General features: G+C 42.7%; 9 protein-coding genes across 9 annotated transcripts; 3 read left to right on the forward strand and 6 right to left on the reverse strand.

The window, feature by feature from the left end:
- Window positions 1-101: 101 nt before the first annotated feature.
- On the reverse strand, window positions 102-1178 carry IL334_000349 (V-type proton ATPase proteolipid subunit; the record flags this gene model as incomplete). Its single annotated transcript, XM_062932133.1, has 6 exons — window positions 102-119; window positions 199-288; window positions 361-515; window positions 585-621; window positions 765-873; window positions 1084-1178. The coding sequence occupies 6 exons, from the start codon at window positions 1176-1178 to the stop codon at window positions 102-104; spliced, it is 504 nt and encodes a 167-aa protein (XP_062788184.1).
- A 531-nt stretch (window positions 1179-1709) lies between these two features.
- On the forward strand, window positions 1710-2915 carry IL334_000350 (uncharacterized protein; the record flags this gene model as incomplete). Its single annotated transcript, XM_062932134.1, has 5 exons — window positions 1710-2153; window positions 2228-2287; window positions 2355-2439; window positions 2517-2557; window positions 2610-2915. The coding sequence occupies 5 exons, from the start codon at window positions 1710-1712 to the stop codon at window positions 2913-2915; spliced, it is 936 nt and encodes a 311-aa protein (XP_062788185.1).
- Window positions 2916-3431: 516 nt separating this feature from the next.
- Window positions 3432-4520, reverse strand: IL334_000351 (uncharacterized protein; the record flags this gene model as incomplete). The annotated part of the gene is made up of 3 exons (XM_062932135.1): window positions 3432-3503; window positions 3562-4079; window positions 4154-4520. The coding sequence occupies 3 exons, from the start codon at window positions 4518-4520 to the stop codon at window positions 3432-3434; spliced, it is 957 nt and encodes a 318-aa protein (XP_062788186.1).
- Window positions 4521-5759: 1239 nt separating this feature from the next.
- On the forward strand, window positions 5760-6524 carry IL334_000352 (uncharacterized protein; the record flags this gene model as incomplete). Its single annotated transcript, XM_062932136.1, has 1 exon — window positions 5760-6524. One exon carries the CDS (start codon window positions 5760-5762, stop codon window positions 6522-6524), a length of 765 nt encoding a protein of 254 aa, XP_062788187.1.
- Window positions 6525-7417: 893 nt separating this feature from the next.
- On the forward strand, window positions 7418-8310 carry IL334_000353 (uncharacterized protein; the record flags this gene model as incomplete). The annotated part of the gene is made up of 3 exons (XM_062932137.1): window positions 7418-7480; window positions 7559-8160; window positions 8235-8310. The coding sequence occupies 3 exons, from the start codon at window positions 7418-7420 to the stop codon at window positions 8308-8310; spliced, it is 741 nt and encodes a 246-aa protein (XP_062788188.1).
- A 388-nt stretch (window positions 8311-8698) lies between these two features.
- Window positions 8699-10238, reverse strand: IL334_000354 (uncharacterized protein; the record flags this gene model as incomplete). The annotated part of the gene is made up of 8 exons (XM_062932138.1): window positions 8699-8817; window positions 8911-9128; window positions 9206-9272; window positions 9331-9354; window positions 9406-9471; window positions 9552-9958; window positions 10019-10068; window positions 10137-10238. 8 exons carry the CDS (start codon window positions 10236-10238, stop codon window positions 8699-8701), a joined length of 1053 nt encoding a protein of 350 aa, XP_062788189.1.
- Window positions 10239-10676: 438 nt separating this feature from the next.
- Window positions 10677-13425, reverse strand: IL334_000355 (uncharacterized protein; the record flags this gene model as incomplete). The annotated part of the gene is made up of 10 exons (XM_062932139.1): window positions 10677-10994; window positions 11062-11090; window positions 11146-11214; window positions 11274-11322; window positions 11399-11430; window positions 11492-11834; window positions 11898-12232; window positions 12347-12509; window positions 12598-12741; window positions 12841-13425. 10 exons carry the CDS (start codon window positions 13423-13425, stop codon window positions 10677-10679), a joined length of 2067 nt encoding a protein of 688 aa, XP_062788190.1.
- A 581-nt stretch (window positions 13426-14006) lies between these two features.
- On the reverse strand, window positions 14007-15896 carry IL334_000356 (uncharacterized protein; the record flags this gene model as incomplete). The annotated part of the gene is made up of 6 exons (XM_062932140.1): window positions 14007-14474; window positions 14602-14736; window positions 15064-15216; window positions 15280-15395; window positions 15486-15638; window positions 15854-15896. 6 exons carry the CDS (start codon window positions 15894-15896, stop codon window positions 14007-14009), a joined length of 1068 nt encoding a protein of 355 aa, XP_062788191.1.
- Window positions 15897-17187: 1291 nt separating this feature from the next.
- IL334_000357 (50S ribosomal protein L36) lies at window positions 17188-17696 on the reverse strand (the record flags this gene model as incomplete). Its single annotated transcript, XM_062932141.1, has 3 exons — window positions 17188-17199; window positions 17264-17312; window positions 17410-17696. 3 exons carry the CDS (start codon window positions 17694-17696, stop codon window positions 17188-17190), a joined length of 348 nt encoding a protein of 115 aa, XP_062788192.1.
- Between the last annotated feature and the right edge of the window lie 456 nt (window positions 17697-18152).

The following is an 18152-nucleotide window of genomic DNA, read 5'->3' on the forward strand; positions in this document are numbered from 1 at the left end:
ATGATCGTTATGAAAGGGTTAGGTTAAGGATCATTTGAGATATGAGAGATTGCGTAGAAGATTGCAAGAGGAGAAAGGGAGGTGAGATTTTTTAGGTGTATTTACTGGGGCACAGGACACTATTTTCGAACATAAATTTCGTTAATCAGATGTAATGCTTGCTGATGTGGTACGGACCGAGGCAGAGTCCCGACTTACAGTGTAGGTGACACCGGCGTTGGTGTTAAGAATCAAAGCTACGATCAAGCCGTAAAGACCCAAGACTTCGGCGAAAATGAGGATAAGAATCTGGAAAAAGACGTAATAATGAGATTAGACTCCAGCACTCAAGCTCTAAGCTGATGGGCCAAATCTACTCACCATACCAACGAATAATCTAGGTTGTTGAGCAGTACCTCTGACACCAGCATCACCGACGATACCGATGGCGAAACCGGCAGCGAGACCGGCGAGACCGACTGAAAGTCCAGCACCTAGTTGAATAAATCCAGTGTATAAAGGCATGGGGGAAGCGACTATTGACCGACCATGTCAGCTCCGGCTTTGGATACTACTTCGATTCAGTCTAGAGAATGCTAACTCACGACCACCAGTAATTAAAACTGATACGACGAGACCATACTACAATCCCAAAGAGTATGTCAGCTTGAACTACCTTCGTGAATTCAGATCGGGATAGATTGACCGGACCACGTGTAACCCTCTCAACCCAAGTGGAATGATTAGAATTAACAGGCAGGAAAATGAGGGAATCGCGAACTTACGATACCAATGATACCAGCCATAACGACAGGAATAGCACATTTCATCATGAGATCAGGTCTGAGAACAGCCATGGCAGAGATTCCGACACCTGATTTAGCGGTACCGTAGCTATATCCAAGGACCAGGACAAGTCAGCGGCAAAACCTAAAAAGATCGACAATGCAGTATCTCATGTTAAGATGAGTCTTCCTCGTTTGTTTCAGATCCTTGCCCATCCGGCTGTCTCTGAAAGACTCCATATGCAGCATACCTCCAAACCGCCATCGAAAACAAAGATACCCTTCTCCGAGAACTCAAAAAATAAGATATCTAACTCACGCAGCACCGATACAGGTGAAGACAATGGCGGATGTACATCCCATTGCTCCGAAGAAGGGAGCGTAGACTGGACAGAGCTCGGCGACGGTAGACATTTTGATAGACTAGGTGATTATCTGCTTCGATGGGAGAAGGGTTGGTAGGAACTAACAAGAGCAGAAACAGGTCAGCGAGATCCGAAGCAGCGAAAGGGCGGCGATCACAGGAGATATATGATTGAACGGTATATCTGAAAGGCGAGAGAGGTCGAAGCCCACCAGGATGTATTCTAGACTTACCTGGTTAGCAGCGAGATGGACTCGTTGGTATATACTTTGTAGAATACGTGAAAAGCGACGAAGATTGAATTGCTATATATTCCAAGGTGAATATATTAATTGAGCAGTGTGAGGACGCACCAAGCCGATGACAACGAAGTGAGACGCATCATCCCCTCATCCCACCAAAGCATGCATTCGGGATTACGGCGATATCTCATCAATGTGGCACTGAGATGAAGATGGAGGTGGTCCACCCTCTCTGCACGTCAAATCATGTTGATGTATGTATATATATATATGTGTGTTGATTGGCATTGCTTCTTCTCTATGTTCTTGACTTGACAAGCATGACGGTTATACGATAATATGAATACGAACAATCGAATGAAGAGATCTCGATCTCTCTCTTCATCCTCCACAGAAGGCTCATCATCTTCTTTCCGATCTCCTTCACCTCCACCTAAATATCATCGAGCTCCTTCTTCACCTACTACCAAACCTTTTCTATGTGTCCTCCCACCTACATGTTCACAAACTGGGTCATCGACCTCATATTCCAATCAAGTTGAATTAGATAGACATCAAGACATATATCATAAGTGGATATGTCGAATTCCCATTCGAGATAGAGCAATCGAAGTGTCACACATTGCTAAAGGAAAGGAAAAAGAAACGTTAGACCTGGATTCGGATTTGGATTTGAGTAAGACAGTGACAGTACCTGAATCATTCTCTGGTGGAAGAATTAAAGATGGTAAAAGATGGAAAGAATGTTTGAAAGCTTTCCCAGATGAAAGGTTGTACAACCTTGTAAGTTTCCTTGATCTCTCTTATCATGTGGATATGCATTGGATAGCTTATCTGACATGTGAAGAACTGTATAGCATCAGGCTGAAGTTCATGATCCGATAATCAGAGCAAAGAAGGAGAACGGTCAGAAGACTGTATGTATCTCCTGACATTTGGCCGAGACATGTAGAACGTAACAAGCTGATACTCGTGTCGTAACAGTTTCAATGCTTTTTACCTCCAACACAATGTGGTAAAGTTTTCCTTGACCCGAAGAAAAGGAGAAGACATTTAATCGATAAACACAGTGAGTACCACCCGATTTGGTAGCCGAGTGAATTTGATATCGATTGTTGAACATACTCAGCTGATAAGTTGGTTCAGAATATCCTCCAGAATACTTCTTCAGTATCACGAATCATGGTGTGAGTATGATATTCCTCTGTTATTATCCCAGCTCATCCTATATGATCGTAGATCAACAAACTAGTCAGTGAAGATGGCTTAGCGATGAGTCTGATCAGACCAAGGCGCGACCCAGTTTCCTCAAGAGGTAACTCAACACCCTTAGAACCTGAAACCCCTCTCCCTGCAGATATACATCGACTTGATAAGGGTAGCGATCCATCTTCAAACCCTAGAGCGGATATAGATATGGATGACATAATCTCACGAATGGGTCAAATGGAAAGCAGTCTTGCATTCGTTCCTAGAGGAGTCAGAAAGGCTACTAAAACCAAAGAGAAAGAGATGATCGTGGAAGTGGAATCTGTTACGAAGTGATTGAGAAACGCAAAGCAACCTGGTCGAAAGCTGTATCTTTTGAATCAACGTTATATCACAACCCATTATATTTCATGAAAGTCATCCTGCTTTTCACTGTGGAGCAAGATGTCAAAATAACGTCATGGTGTTACTTCGGAATGGGCTAGATGGTGACGGCAACAGGTTAGAAGTCCGGATATCCATTGTACGACTTGAATCCAACCCTTGAAGCGATGACGATTCCCTTGCGAGATTTCAATACTCATATGATTACTGTTCCGTGCAATCCGTCATATGTTGTAAAAAGAGCACCTCATCAAAGTGAATGGTGGCTCAAACAAAAGATGTTTGGGATCTGATGTTGTACATGATGTGTACCTTAGTTCTTGGGAAGTGGCATAAGTAGGTGTATCACGGATGATGCTTGAAGATAGTACTCGTACTTGCTTCTCTGTGGACACTCAAAATTATTTTGTCAAATCAATCTCAATCCATTCTGACTAATTTTTGTACATATTTCCTATATAACTATGATCACTGAAGATCCTTGAAAGCGGGAGAAGCTTTGACGTAGTCTGACCAAGAAGTCAACTCATCGGTTAAGATCTATACATATAGGTTATTTGTTAGCTAATGCGTATTGTTGCGTTTATGATCTACTTACAGAGTGTGATTCAGTCAAATCTGCTCCGGCGTAATAACCGAATTCCGGATTCAAGAGATGCATATTTTCGAGTAATTCAACTTGAACTTTCTCTGGCATACCGAAATAGGCCAAAACGCCTTTATATTCATTATCATCTTGAATTTTGAACGAAGCTCCTTGACCATCCTTAGAGAAAGCTTTGACGAAACCATCAACGATGTCTTGAGGAGACAAATAAGCAGAAGCACCATAAATATGTTTACCAATTGTCGCATCTCGATTCAAGAGGATCGATTTGACAAATTTACCTGTGTCATTCTCGATATCGATTACAGGTATTTTGGCGTCGGATTGAATGGGAAGTTGAAACACGTATTTTCCTGTTGAATCATCTTTTCGAAGTGCTTGACCTGGAATATTCGACATGTAGAATCCGGGAAGGTAGAATGATGCAGGAAGATCAATTGATCGAATGTATTCTTCCACGGCAGCTTTAGTATCGAAGTGTTCGATATTGGAGAGTTTTCCGTTCGTGGCTAGTAGATGAAAGGACAATACGGATTAGTCGATGGAACGAATAAAAAGAGCAAAAGGGTGAGGTGAGACTTACATTTTGTAGTGTTCAACAAGGAAGACCAAACAAAGTGTTGCACTCCAGTCTCTTTAGCAGCATCTGCAGCCGCTTTTCCTTGACTGTATTCAACGTTTGTATCCATAGTTGACCAATAATCTGTTACTGAGAAAACGGCGTATGCACCTTGAAAGGCTTTGATCAAAGATTCCTTATTCCCCAAATCGGCACTAACAGTCTCGACTCCTTGAGATTCGAGAGCTTTGGCGGATTCTTTGGTAGTATCACGAGTTATAGCTCGTAGTTTGAATAGGGATTTGGCTTTGGGATCAGCAAGAATGGATTTAATTACTGATCCACCTTGTTTACCGGTAGCACCGAGAACGACGAGTATTTTCTGAGACATTGTGAATTAGGTTTCGTGTAGATATAATCGAGTTGATTTAAGGGATATGTTTGTACGATTGAGGTTGGAATGGTTGAATGGAAAGAATAGTTTGAAGTTGTTGTGATGATTTGATGAAGAGTTGGATTGGATGCATCAGATCAAAGCTGCTATTTATATGTCCACAGGAATGACATGGCCGTATGATGTTTTCCATCTTTCCCAAGTATGCCCTCGGTGTTCATCCAAGTGTTTGCTTATCAAGCGGGTCCCCGAGGTGAATTGGGCGAATTGATAAGCCAAGAGTCTGATGGCCGGACCCTATTTGTAATCAGATTTTATCGGATGCTTTTTATCTTTGATGCGACGGAGAAGTCATTCCTGTATATTTGGATGTATGCTCGTGTATGCGCTTGAATGCATTGATGAGCAACTTACCACTCCGATACCTCGACTCATCAGCGTCCATCGCCTGTGTCATCAATAAAGGAGTAAACAGAAATACGTTGAGAATGCTTGACAATCAACTTAATACTACGTAATACTCGTATGATGAATAATCATTTGTATCGAAGAAGATCAAGGAACGCCGGGATCTACACGACGATCCTTCATTTCATCTCGGTCATCGTTCAAATGTTACCATCAGAGTGGTTGGTTACAAAGCGTTTGTGGACAATCCAGGTGATTCCATATTCATAATTGCTCAATAAACCTTCATGGCATCTACTATGGACTGACCGACACGCTTGATGAAACGTCAGTGTGTTTGTGACGCTTAGGACGCGTATTTACTCCTTGCAATGGAAGAATATGTCATCATCAATGGTTCAACGATTCTCTCTCTTGTGTCTTCGCCCCGAGTAGTTGCTTACATTCTGGGCAGGACATCGTGAGGGCATTATTCGATAGATGATGATAAATCATACTCTGGAGGTGACTATTGCATCATCATGCATACTGAAAACAGGTAAATCCTTTGACAATAAACTACTGAGAAGGCCACAAATGAGGTGATTCCATGACGTGCTACCCTCTCCTTTCAGATCAAGAAGTCGACCCCTCTGAGTACTTGCAGTAGTGGATAATGATGACAAGGTATATAAGGCCTGCGCAGATTGCCATAATGTCGAGTTATAACTGCTCTTCCGCTTCGCATTCATTCTGACATCTATCCATTGCTCTTCGCTCATTCATATCGTAACCTAGCCTTTTCATAAACGAATCCCACAAACAACATCTTCAAATATACTGATCGACATGGATCCCAATCCTGCTCCTAACAGGGTCCCCAATCAAGATCCACTGACATTCTCTGGCCAGGTGATCAGCTATCGCGCTCCGGTAGAGTTAGAAATCCGAAAAGACGAGGACAACGTATGGGGAGATGGCCGAGAGGAATGGGTTGTTCAAGACATCGAGGGACTCGATGGAGAATCTTTCCCTTCTGCCCTCTCCGCATGGAAAGGGCAAGAACTGCCTTCTCATTATTATGATAGCGAGTCACTTGACCCTTTTCAATTGTACAACGTTCCCGCCGCCAAAGATGGATCCAATGCCTCCACTTTCTCTTTTGGTGGTGCCTCACTTCAGCCGTCCACTATCCTCACCAAGAGATATGATCTCGATTGGGATGAATCAGCTCCTCCTATCAACACGTTCTCCCGACATGTCACCTTGTTCGTCCCAACCCGCTCCAACAGTAACGTGCACGATGTCTACTCCGGGACTGCATCGGTGCAGCCAGACCTTCAGCACCTTGGGGGAGATGGGTATGCGACACGAGGAGAAATTTGTGTCGCCGCGCCCAAGCGGTTTGATCCAGTGCAAACAATCTCCGTTACTACTGGCACTGTCCGAGGTGAAACCTCCTTTAATGACAAAGGAGAGGGAGCTTATGTTGAGATTCTGCCAAGCGACTACAAGCATTGGTTAGCACTCGTCGCTAGTACAAGAGTACCCTTGACCGTTAATGGGACTCTTACGGTCTTCGAATCTATGCCTGATTCTACTACGTATGTGTAGTAGCTAACCCCTGTGGATAACTGACTTCCTTGTGCAGTGCGGTCGCAAAACGCAAGCGAGACTTCTCCCCTTATTTGTGATGCAGTCGACCTTGTCACTTCAATTACATAGCTACACTCTTAAATTTGTCTGTTCTATATTAGATGGATTAGATGGTTGCCTAAAGGCAAAGTGCCGCATGTATATTCTCAATCTTCACATCTCATTTTAGTCTCTCTGCATATGTTACTCGTACACCCAAAAGCCTGACTTCGAGGCTGTTGCATGGTCCAGTCGACCTCGTCATCTCAGGTTAAACAGCTGTTCCGCTTGATGGGATGGTGCTCCTGACGATCCTTTCGCTATTTTCTTAAGCTGACATGATTATCATCTTGTATACCATAATCATCAATATTACATGTTTGTATTGGATCATCTGGCGGGATGACTGTTGACGCCAATGAGATCTTGTGAGACATTTCCAGCACGAGTTACATTATCTTGCATGAATGATGTGACCAGCAGAACTGCAGACTGCATGCTTACGATCGTCCAGTCTGGATTGTTGCTTCATCCTTTGAATGCCAAAACGACTCAAGATGGACTCGAGGCAAAGTCATGTATAAAAGATCGTGAACCTTTCAAGAAGAGAACCATTGACATGAAGAGACGTGGAAGGCCCGAAACGTCATACAGGCTTGATGTATCATCTTCTCCTTTCAGATCCGTGAAATCAACTCTGAGAAATAAGAGACTCAGGCGATCGTAGATAGGGTATATAATACCTACCCAGATGAATCCTGCTTAGAAACCATTCCCTGTATCTGCTCGTTGTCGTTCACTCTTCTGAACCATACAATAACGTCTTCGAACTATACCACGAACAAGTGATAGGAATACATTTACTCATCGACATGGAGACGACTACTGCTTCTGACACTTTGCCCACTCGAGGGATATTGAGCTCATCTGGCCAGGTAACCCAATACGAAGCACCCGTATAATTAGAGTACTGTGAGGGTCGAGGCGGCTCATGGTTCGTTCGCGACATACAGAACCCAAAAGAAGGCTCACTTCCCACTGCACTCTCCAAGTGGAATAAACAATCTTTGCCTTATTTTCATGATAGTGAATTTGGGGTCCAATTAAACGACGTTTCCACCTCCAAGAACGAATCTAGAGCTTCAACCTTATCTATGAATGGTACAGCAATCCAGCCGTCGACTATTGTGTCTCAGAAATATGAGTATAATGCGGAATTACTCAACCATGTAACTCCCCGACATGTTACCTTGTTTGTCCCGACCAAATCCGGTAGTAGTATTCACAATGTCTATACCGGTGAAGGATCAGTGCAACCCGAAAATGGGTCTACGACTCAAGGGACTATTTGTTTTACTGCTCCCGAGCGTTTCGCTCCGGTGCAAAAGATCTCCATCAACAGACACCCAATCCGCGGTGGTACATCTTTCAACCGCGATGGAGAGGGGGCTTACCTCGAAATTCCTTTGCATGACTACCAACATTGGGAGGCACTTCAAGGCAGAGATGACGAGAATGGGTTGGTGATCGTTAACGGGACTCTGACGGTGTTCGAAATGACCAGTAAATCAGATACATCTGCGCCTGTAGCAGAAGTCTCCGATTCCCTCTCTGAGTGAGTACGAGAATAGCGAACTCGCTGCTCCCTACTGGTGTCATCCCACAACTGACTCTCTTTTGCGGTGCCAGTAAGGGACAAGCGAATATCAAAGGCGGTACTTCGAGCTGGACGAATAATCTAACCAGCGTCCCTGATTTGTTCTGACGGCTACCTATACTGGTTGTTCTCTTCAGTTCACAATGGACGACTGATCAAGAGAAATGTCCTCATGTACATATTCACGCAAGGGCGTTTATACCATAACTTGCTCCCCAAAAACCTTTGATTTCTTTCTCATCGTTTGTGATCGACTTTCACATGAATCACTCTTTTACTTAGATACCGCAACTGCCGAGAACAGCTGCCCAGCTTTGCATGTATCTGTTCTCTTTCTCTTGACAAATGGCATTTCCAGGCCTCGACGTATACACGGATGATCGCTACGAAAGACACGACCCTTATTCCGAATACTGCTTGCAAATTATATTTCGCTGCGCAGACTTCTTCGATTCGCTAATCAGCAAACTCGGGTATCGCGGGGGATATATTGTATTCATGTCACTGTTGCAATCATAACGCGTTCTTCTGAGATATTACAACATTCCACTAATTCTATTCTAGATGGATTTGACGAGATGGTCATAACACTGCTTGTTCCTACGAATTTCGTACCTAAACGGTTCATGCATGCACAAACAAGATACATTTATTAGCACATTAGTATTTCAAATCGGCTATGGCAAGTACTCAAGATCTGACGCTCACCTTCCTCTGTTCCTATGCGATTACAAGCTACGAAAATGACTTCTTTCCCTTCGAGCGGATCTGAAACCTCTCCTCGGGGTGTGGTGTAGCCAGGTACCGGATCATGAAGTGGTTGTAATCTTGCTGCCCAATAATTCAGGTTTGATTCAGAAGGAGATTGGGGATCTTCTTCTGGTGTTTCATTTGGAGGTTCAGCAGGGGGACTAAGCCAATTCATTCTGTTTTTACATATCGCTGAAATCAGCTTGACGGACTGAGCAAATTGTTTCAATTAGAAGTATATTAGTGTACTCACGGGACGACGAGCATATCGACGGAATTATCACGACAGTAATTAGCTAATTCAAATGCGTCCCATGGGGCTATATCCAACAGAATCAGTTCACAAACTTCTAGTAATCAGGAGAGGGAGTAACTCACCAATGAAATCTTTAGGGTTCATGTCTATCATCTAATCAGCCGGATTGTCAATGTCATGAAAAATGTCACACTCACCCATACAGATCCCTACGGCTACTCGACCTAGTGGATCTGGAAGATCAAAATGCATGAATCCGTCTCCTAAAATCACAGGATTCTGTCAATTATGCGAACTTAAAACTTTGAATGTGTACAGATAGTGTATCTATATCATCACTCACCTTCTCTTGCCCAATTCTTGTCCGTTTCGAATCTAAATGTCTTCCTGTAATTTCCGATGACTTCGCCTGTAGGACCTACGACCAGTGCTGAATTATGTCCTACACCCGTACCTTCCCCATCCAATTGTTTCATCTCATCCGGACCCGCGTTTCCTTCCGACATCAAATTCAGTCTCTTAGATGATGATGAGCTAGACCTAAATGGTTGTGGTGCTGAGGGTAGAGCCTCGGGATATCCAGCTATCACATGACATTTCAACCTCTGTGCTAGTGATCTAGCTAAAAGTGAAGTAGGTCCAATTCTTTGTGGTTCAAGATATGGTAAGATTGATGTTGGGTTATTGAATATATATCCGGATAAACACATTTCGGGTAATACCAATAGATCTATCGAGCCAGGTTGAAGGCTTACGAACTCCGGCATCAGCTAATGGATCAAGACAACAACATGTAAGACACGTATTCACTGTTGAGTCAGGCTTTCCACTTTGGCTGAATTCTCTTGCACGCGTCCAAGCTGTCACTCCTTGTTAGTCCACGGATTCTCAAGCAGCTTAGCAACGTACGTAAGAGAACAAAACCCACCTTGACATCATACTGCACACACGCTATTCTTGCGGATGATCTACGGTATAGAGGAGCGGGAGAAGACGGTCTTGAAGGAGGGGCACTTGAAGCGTGACTCATCGTCCATGGGCGTCTTAGAGACAAAGCTCTGATTCGTTGGAACAGGTTGGGAAAAGAATGTATACGAAACTTTAGAGCGGAAAGGTATCGGATATGGATATACTGTATGATGAGCTAGTCGATTTGGGTTATACAAAGTATACTCTTGTAATGACCTCTCAATGAAAGGTGCAAGATTTAGTAGCAAGTGATGTCGATGAAACCGGTCGGTAGTAACCGGCTCCGATCCAACACGAAAGAGTTTACAGGTGGCTTTTGACTCATGTTTGTCGTTCAGAGACACAAATCAACAACCAAGTACTGGGATAGGTGCATGCTTAGGTCAGGACAGCATCTGTCACAGTCTAGTACATAGCCATACATACAATCCTGTACATTGTCCATTATAGAACCTGAAACGAACATCCCGAAATATAGCTTTAATGCAACCTGCTTGACCTATTTCTTTTCCCTTTTTATGAATTTATCCAATGCACCTTCACCGTCCCTTTTCCGCTTCTTCTTATCTTCCTCTTCTTTCTTTTCATGAGTATGTCCATTTTCTGCATGTAGTTCTTTGAGTCTTGTTTTCGCAGTACCATTCAAGACATCTTCATCGTTCCCGTGATAACCCAATGAAAAAGCATCTTTCAATCTTGCTATACAAAGATCCTTCTCTTTTTGTTCATCTAATATCGGTGATGGATAATCTTCTCCTATTATACAGTTCGCTTTCTCTTGTACACCCCTAGGAGCCAGATGAGGTGCGTAGATGTACTGCGATGATATGAACATCAATAAGCCAAAGCATTAGCATCAAATAGGAAGTAGAGATCCAGCTTACTTTATCTGGGAAATCTTTCAATTCAGGACCTAGCACACATCATCAATATTCCTCCTCGATATGCGAATAGGCAGAATCGCTCACAGTACTTTCTCACAAGCGCACCCGTCTTATCGGTCCTTTGTGGCCAAGATACAAGACCATACACTCGGACTACAGGTTATCGTTGTCAATATTGACCAAATGTCAAGAGAGGACGCAGAGTGACTGACAATATTGAGAGAAGAAAGCTGAGCAACTCAACCACATCCAATTGCCAGGCTGGAATTGAATCGATGGGTCATCAGCTCATGACTCGTTTTTTTTTCGCATCTCGATGAATGTACGATACACTTACATTTGAAGCAGGATCCCAATCTATTAACCAGTCTACCGACCATTGACGATCAGCTGAAATCATTACTGGGGAGAAAGGAATAAATTGACTTACCATCAAAAACTTCCATTCCTCTTTCCCAGGATATATAGCATTGACCTCTTGTAAGGAAACAAGCTACACTATGTCTTGCTAAATGATGTATCCATCCTTCGTGTTTCAATTGTCTCATACATGCGTCTATCCATGGAAAACCTGTTCTGCCTTCACGCCAAGCTTGGAATCTTTCTTCTGCAATTTCATCTTCATCTTTTGGTCTAGGTAAGATCTCATTTCCATCTGAATCATATTGGTTTTGTAATGACCAGGCAACGTATTTACACACTGGATTACCTCGTATTCGCTCAAAATGAGGTACAGCAGCTTCTGCACATGCGTACATATCTCTGAATTGAAGCTGTATGAATGAACAGTTATTCAGAATTCCGTTTTATGAAAGAAAAGAGGTGAGAACACTCACTTGGCCAAACATGTTCTCAGGTTCTTTCGTTTCACCTTTACCACCTTTTTTCTTCCAAATGTCAACCACGTTTTTTGATCCCCACCAAATTTCTCTTACTCCCACACAGCCGAATTTGATATACGGACTCAACAACGTTGTTGAGGGTTCAAGTGAAGTTGGTGCCGAACCTGGTTTTGAAAATTTCGCTACTTTGTCCGAATCGGAAAGGAATAGATCTAATCGTTTATGACCATCTGAAGTCCCTCCTCTTATCGTCGTTGTAGCTTGTTCGAACCCCATTTGAGACATTGTAGGCACTGAGAATGGGTTCAATGAAGGTCCAGTTATTGATTCTAAATCACAATGCAAGGCGTCAATGAGATGAGAGACAAGAGTGGGATACGATGTAGATAGATCGTAAGAAGATGGATCGTGACTAACCCCCGAAAACAATCAGTTGGACTCACCAAAACATGTGTCTGTACCTGTTCTTATACCTCTATTCATGTCTACTCCTTGGTATTCGCCCCATTTTTGATCTTCATCGTTTTTCAAAGTAGATGGTCCAGGATCAGGAATCGATTCCGGCGCAGGGGTGGGATGAGGTATCTCGCCCATCTTATTGGTCACCTGAAGAGATCATTGTTGTGATTGCTCAGAGTCAGTCATAAATCGCAGCCGCATCGATGTATACCTTTAGAGTGGTATATTCACTCACAGCTTGCCATTGATGTAGTGTCATTGTGGGTTTACCATTATTCCTCTTGATCACTTCATCAGGATCGTACAAATGTCTACCTGGAGTCATGACAACTTGTATTCCTAGATCTTTTGCTAGACCTATTATCTTCTGATCTCTGACCTATATAGAAAGTACAGCGAACTCGTAGAATTAGCTACGGGACCAGCTTGCTTTACAAACATCACAATTCTGATTCAGGACGAAGAACAAGATACTCACCTTGGAATAAGCGTTACTATCTTTCTCAAAACACAGATGAGTTATATCCCATTCCTCAACTAGCTTCTTAATTACTTTTTCTGGATTTCCTCTTAATACCCATAATCTTTGATTCCCATTCAATTTCTTATATTCTTCACTTATACTTTCCATCGAGTCTAATAAGAATTGCCACCTATTGACACCGACACGAGTTCTGTATACGTATTCAGGATCGAAACACCATATTGGCCAAAAAGATTCTATGTCTTCTATATCTAAAGCGTTTTTCAACGAGGGCGAATCAGTTAATCGAAGGTCCGTTCTATGCCAATATAACACTCTAGCACCTCTGGATTTGGGTTTAGGTTCGGGTTTAGGTTTGGAATTGGCATTTGACTTGAATTGAGGCTCTATACCTGAGCTCGGTCTTGAGGGTGGATTTGAGGTTGAAGCACCATTGGATTTGCTCTCAGCCTTGGTCCTGGTGCTCTTCTTGGTCCTAGTTTGGGAGGGCAATTCGTCTGTTGCAGGTTCCGAGAATGTCGGTTTCTCAAGTTCGCTGATTGGAACTTCTTTTTTAGGTTCTTTTCGAGATTTAGGCATTATTGCTTTTCTTTAATGTCATGGAGATAATGATCTTCGGCACGATAAACTGTTTTTGTTTACACCATTTTGAATTATGATTATTTTCGCTCACTCCGATCGTCATGGTGATCAACATTACTAGTTCGATCGGACATCCTCCACCGAGGGGCTCCAAAGATGCACCCGACTAACAACTAGATATTTCCTGAAAACGAACATCACTCAAACCTCTTGTAATGATCTCGAACGATGATGATAAATGTCACATGATGTGAAGATGATTCAAGGACTAAGAATGCAAGACGGGAGAACAGCCAGCAATTACAAGCCCAATTCATCTTACTGAAAGAATTTACAAAACCCATGTATTTTTAAAATCTCCTCATCTCTCTTCTTTTTACCGGTGATCCCATCCCGTAAACACAAATGGATGATCATTACTTCACAAGCTACGAAATGTATGTAATAGACAAAATAGAAATCAAAATTGAGAACAAAGTAAGAAAATCTGACAACTCGCTTCTAACACCTCTTCCTCTTGGTCTTCCGACCTGATGAAACCTTTTCTTTTTCCGTTCAAAAGGTGAACACGGGCACGATTAGAAGAATAAATAGGTCAAGACGAAAACACCAGCTACTAAAGCCACTACAACTTCAAGTGGTACACCTTGTTGACCACCTGCTGTAACTGAAGAATTCGCAACGGCATCTTTAGCTTTTTCTACGATTGTTTCAGCTCCTGATCCAGAAGTTCCATTGGTTCCAGTACCACGCTTTCTTAGACCTGTTACTTGAGGAGATTTATATTCTTCTAATTCAGATCGAAGTTTGTCGATTTCTTTTAATGCTGCAGCTAATTTATCAGAATCTGAAGTTGTGGTTGAAAGTGATTTTTCCAATGCGATATTGGTGGATCCAGCTTGAGTAGGAGTGAGATCAGGTAATTTTGGTACGTGTGCAGCTGTTGAAGGAGGTGATACTTCGACCGGAACAGGAATAGGTTTATCTTGCGCAGGTGGAAGTGGGTGGGATTGAGAAGGCGATGATTGGGCGTGAGAGAAGATTGCCTATTTAGTTATGTGAAATCAGCGCCGGTCTTACGTGTTTTGTGTCAGAGCGAAAAGAAATTGAGCTAGAAGAAAGAGTGAAGAGGGTTGACAAGATCATAACAGTATAACAGATAGATATACGAACAGGGAATGGAGGAGGAATGTAAGGTGGCTTTTCAGTCTCCCAATAAGAAAAGCCAGCGTTGCGAAACAACATTGGATCATATTCCTTGTCCGGTTTTGTTGTCCAGCGAGTCAACCCATCACTTGGGTGATTATGCTGCGGGATTGGGGATCGCATAAGAAGAAATAGTTGATAGTTGAGATATGGGGACAATTCAATGAGATGAAATGGAGGCAGAATGAAAAAAGAAGAGAACAATATCAAAATATTTGGGTTTTGGATTTTTGTTTTTATTTGAGATTGCATGATTTCGCAAATTCAGTGATTGATATAGGAATAGAATAAATCGAGAATGGGGAATCGTTCAATATTGCGCGTTAAAAAACAACAAAGCAAAAACGTCAAATCCCCCTCTTGTTCTCCACAAGGAAAGACAGATGGCAAAAGCAAAAATAAAGAGGATGCGCTGATCTTTCCACTCACAGATTCTTCTAATCTACTTGCGTCACCAGCGTTGTCTTCAGCTTCTTCTGGAATACCATTTGGATTGGAGGATCCATCTTCTGCAGCGACGTAAACCACTTTGATTTTCTGTTCTTGAATAGCGGATTTGTTCGTCTTCTCGGTTTGAGCCCACTACGAAATATAACCAAGTCAGTACGACGTCCAAAGAGATTGGTTCGACGAGAGAGAACTCACCATTTCACCAAGAGTGTGCATCTCTTCATCAGGAGTGATGTAAGCAGATTGAACCAAGAACTTATCCTTGCATTTTGCGTGAGGTGGAGGTTCCTGTTGAAGAGGTTGAAGAAGGACTTGTAATGTTCTCATGATCAGCTTTCACTTCTTCACGATATACGATGGGATAATCTCTCAGCTAGTATAAGCAAAAGAAATCAACTTACCTTGAACCTCAACAGTTTCACCTGTTTCTACTCTACCTGAATTAGGTCTAACGCAATATTGTTTGGGAGCAGTAGTTTTTACCTTGAAAGCTACAGGATGAGGATTGGGATTGTGAATGTATAATGATTTTTTGGTAAGGGTTGTTAGAGGACCTATTGAGGGTGTAAAAGACAGTCAGCTAAGTGGTCGTTCGAACACTGTAGACTTGGTAGAATGCATGAGGAGTCAAAGGTGAATAAGGCATTTCAGTAATCTCGGTCTTCCCAACCACGGGCATGAAATGGTGTGACAGAATCGACTAAAGTAACGAGAGCGAGCTTGACCAAAACGAAAGCTTGCAGAAGCCAGACGGGATGGGATGACTCACGAGGGAATCCTAATTGATTAGCGGGACTAAGTTCGACGGACATTTTTCGAGTTATTTTCTAATTTATATCTTGATAAGAAAGTATTTAATCTCCAATGTGAACGAGCGATATGTCTATCTTGATCTGCTTGATATATGTTATGGGCGAAAAATTCAAAGAAATTGACAATACGAATATGTCGTGTTTATAGGTTGATTAATGAACACGCCAAAATTTCGTTTGGTGTGGTTCGCTTTGTTCGATTAAGAGATGAAACAGCTGTTCAACGACGTTTTTGAAATTTGCGGGTCTGTCCTTTGCGATGGAGTGTTCAAGCAAGTGAGATAAAAGGTTGTAATAGAGTGGGTTGGTTGGGATGGTGATGGGGATGGTGATGGTGAAGATGAATGAGGAACAATGGGATGACATGCGTTGGACCCAGTACTCTGATGACGATACCACCGCGTGGCGCAATATCACAATTACCCGGTTATATAAAGAAACAATCGCCACAATGGTATATTGCATAAAAGTCCGCATACGTGGGGTGGGGGGTGAAGATAACGCCGGCAATCATTGATGAGATGAGGGTTATGAACTGTCCGTGGCATCTCATATACATCTATGCATACAATTAGATATCAATCAATAGAACAGGATGATTGTAGAGAACAGCTATATAAGGTCCAGAGTCATGGCCCAAATGAACCGAGAGGACACAATGTTCCAAGACATTATAGCGAGTCATGACGTCGCGTTTTCTTTCAATGTTCAATAAACTTGCAGATTTGGATTGTGCCAGACAAAATAAAGAGATACGAGATTCTTCAACCTCCAACTCTCGTGATTTCTTCGTGCGATTCGTCTACTACGATCGTTCGTTCGCTCGAGAAACTGGCTCAAGTCCTTTCAGGTGTTTCAAAGGCTCTTCTACATCAGATCTCTTCCAACAGATGTTCACGACACATTTGGGCCTGATTGGTAATCACACTTTAACATACGGATGAACACCTCTACCAGCGATGCGGCCGCGTTCGGGTAGGCTTCCAGCCCAATACGGAAGAAAGGTGAAAGGTTATCGGAATATCAGTAATGAAATATCAATATTCTGACACGGTTGTTCCGTTTCTTGCTGTTTGCCGTCAAAGTAAGATCTCACAAGGAACATTCGTCATCACATCAACAGATATATAATATCGTAGATGGCATTTCCACATAGCTGAACAGATCAGTAGGACGGTAAGCTGATGGACATATGTAGATACGCTCTGGTCATGGTTGCTCGGAATTGCGGCTTGAATCTGGGTGATCATGAGTGTCGTGCATTACAATATATTGTACTCGATCTCACATCTTATCCTTGTCGCTAAGGAGATTGCGTCAGCCAACAGTCAAGGACAATGGAGACGAGAAGTCAGCTGAATACTTACTTGCTTGTGCTTTGGATTCTTTGAGCAAATAACGTATATTCTTCCCTTCCTATACATTTCATAAAGTATCAGTAGCCGTTATCCCCGATTACACCAAAACAAAATACCCCAGATGAACCTTCAGGAACACAAACACGCTCACTCACCTTCTTACGACAGAACAGCCATCACAGAACCTCTTAACACTACTTCTCACTTTCATACCTCTAACTTGCATGATCAACGGTTGTGCTCGCGACAAGATATTTGGCCTTGGATTTGAGTTGAGCGATGATAATGAGGGTATTTGAGAGAGTAACGTTGGTCTGGATAAAGGTGTGAATGCTGGTTTAGCGGGAGGACAGGACGAACATCGTCGAATGGATTGTCGGGATGGTCCTGCCAATGAATTGGTGAATGAGGTCGGTAAACGTCGTAAAATCGTTTGGATCATTTTGAAGATTATCGACTACTGATGCTATTCGATTCTAGCGAGTTGTAAATGTGTCTTCTAATGACCGATTCTTGTTTGATGCGTCGAGAATGTTTAATCATGAATAGCTAAGCCCATGAGGTGGACGTTGTGATATTTCAGAAATCTCGAAGGTAAGATGGTGATAATTGCCACATCTATCGGGATATCCGGCGATATATGCACCTCACTTTGATTCAGACCCTGAACGCTTTGAATCAGTGATGAGTGTGTGTAGTTATTTTCTGTCAAACGTCTTTCCCTTTTCCACCCCCCAAACCCCCCTCCACCTGAACAGTCCCCCCTTCTCTCCCTCTCATTTCAGCCTCCACCTTTATCATTCACCCACCTGTTCATTCCTACTCTATCCTACATCTACCTCGTTGACTGTCGATCCAAACACCCTGTAGTCAAACCAAACGCATATCATACCCCGTC

This window comes from Kwoniella shivajii, chromosome 1 (assembly GCF_035658355.1).
Source record: "Kwoniella shivajii chromosome 1, complete sequence".
In the NCBI taxonomy this organism is placed as follows: Eukaryota; Fungi; Basidiomycota; class Tremellomycetes; order Tremellales; family Cryptococcaceae; genus Kwoniella; species Kwoniella shivajii.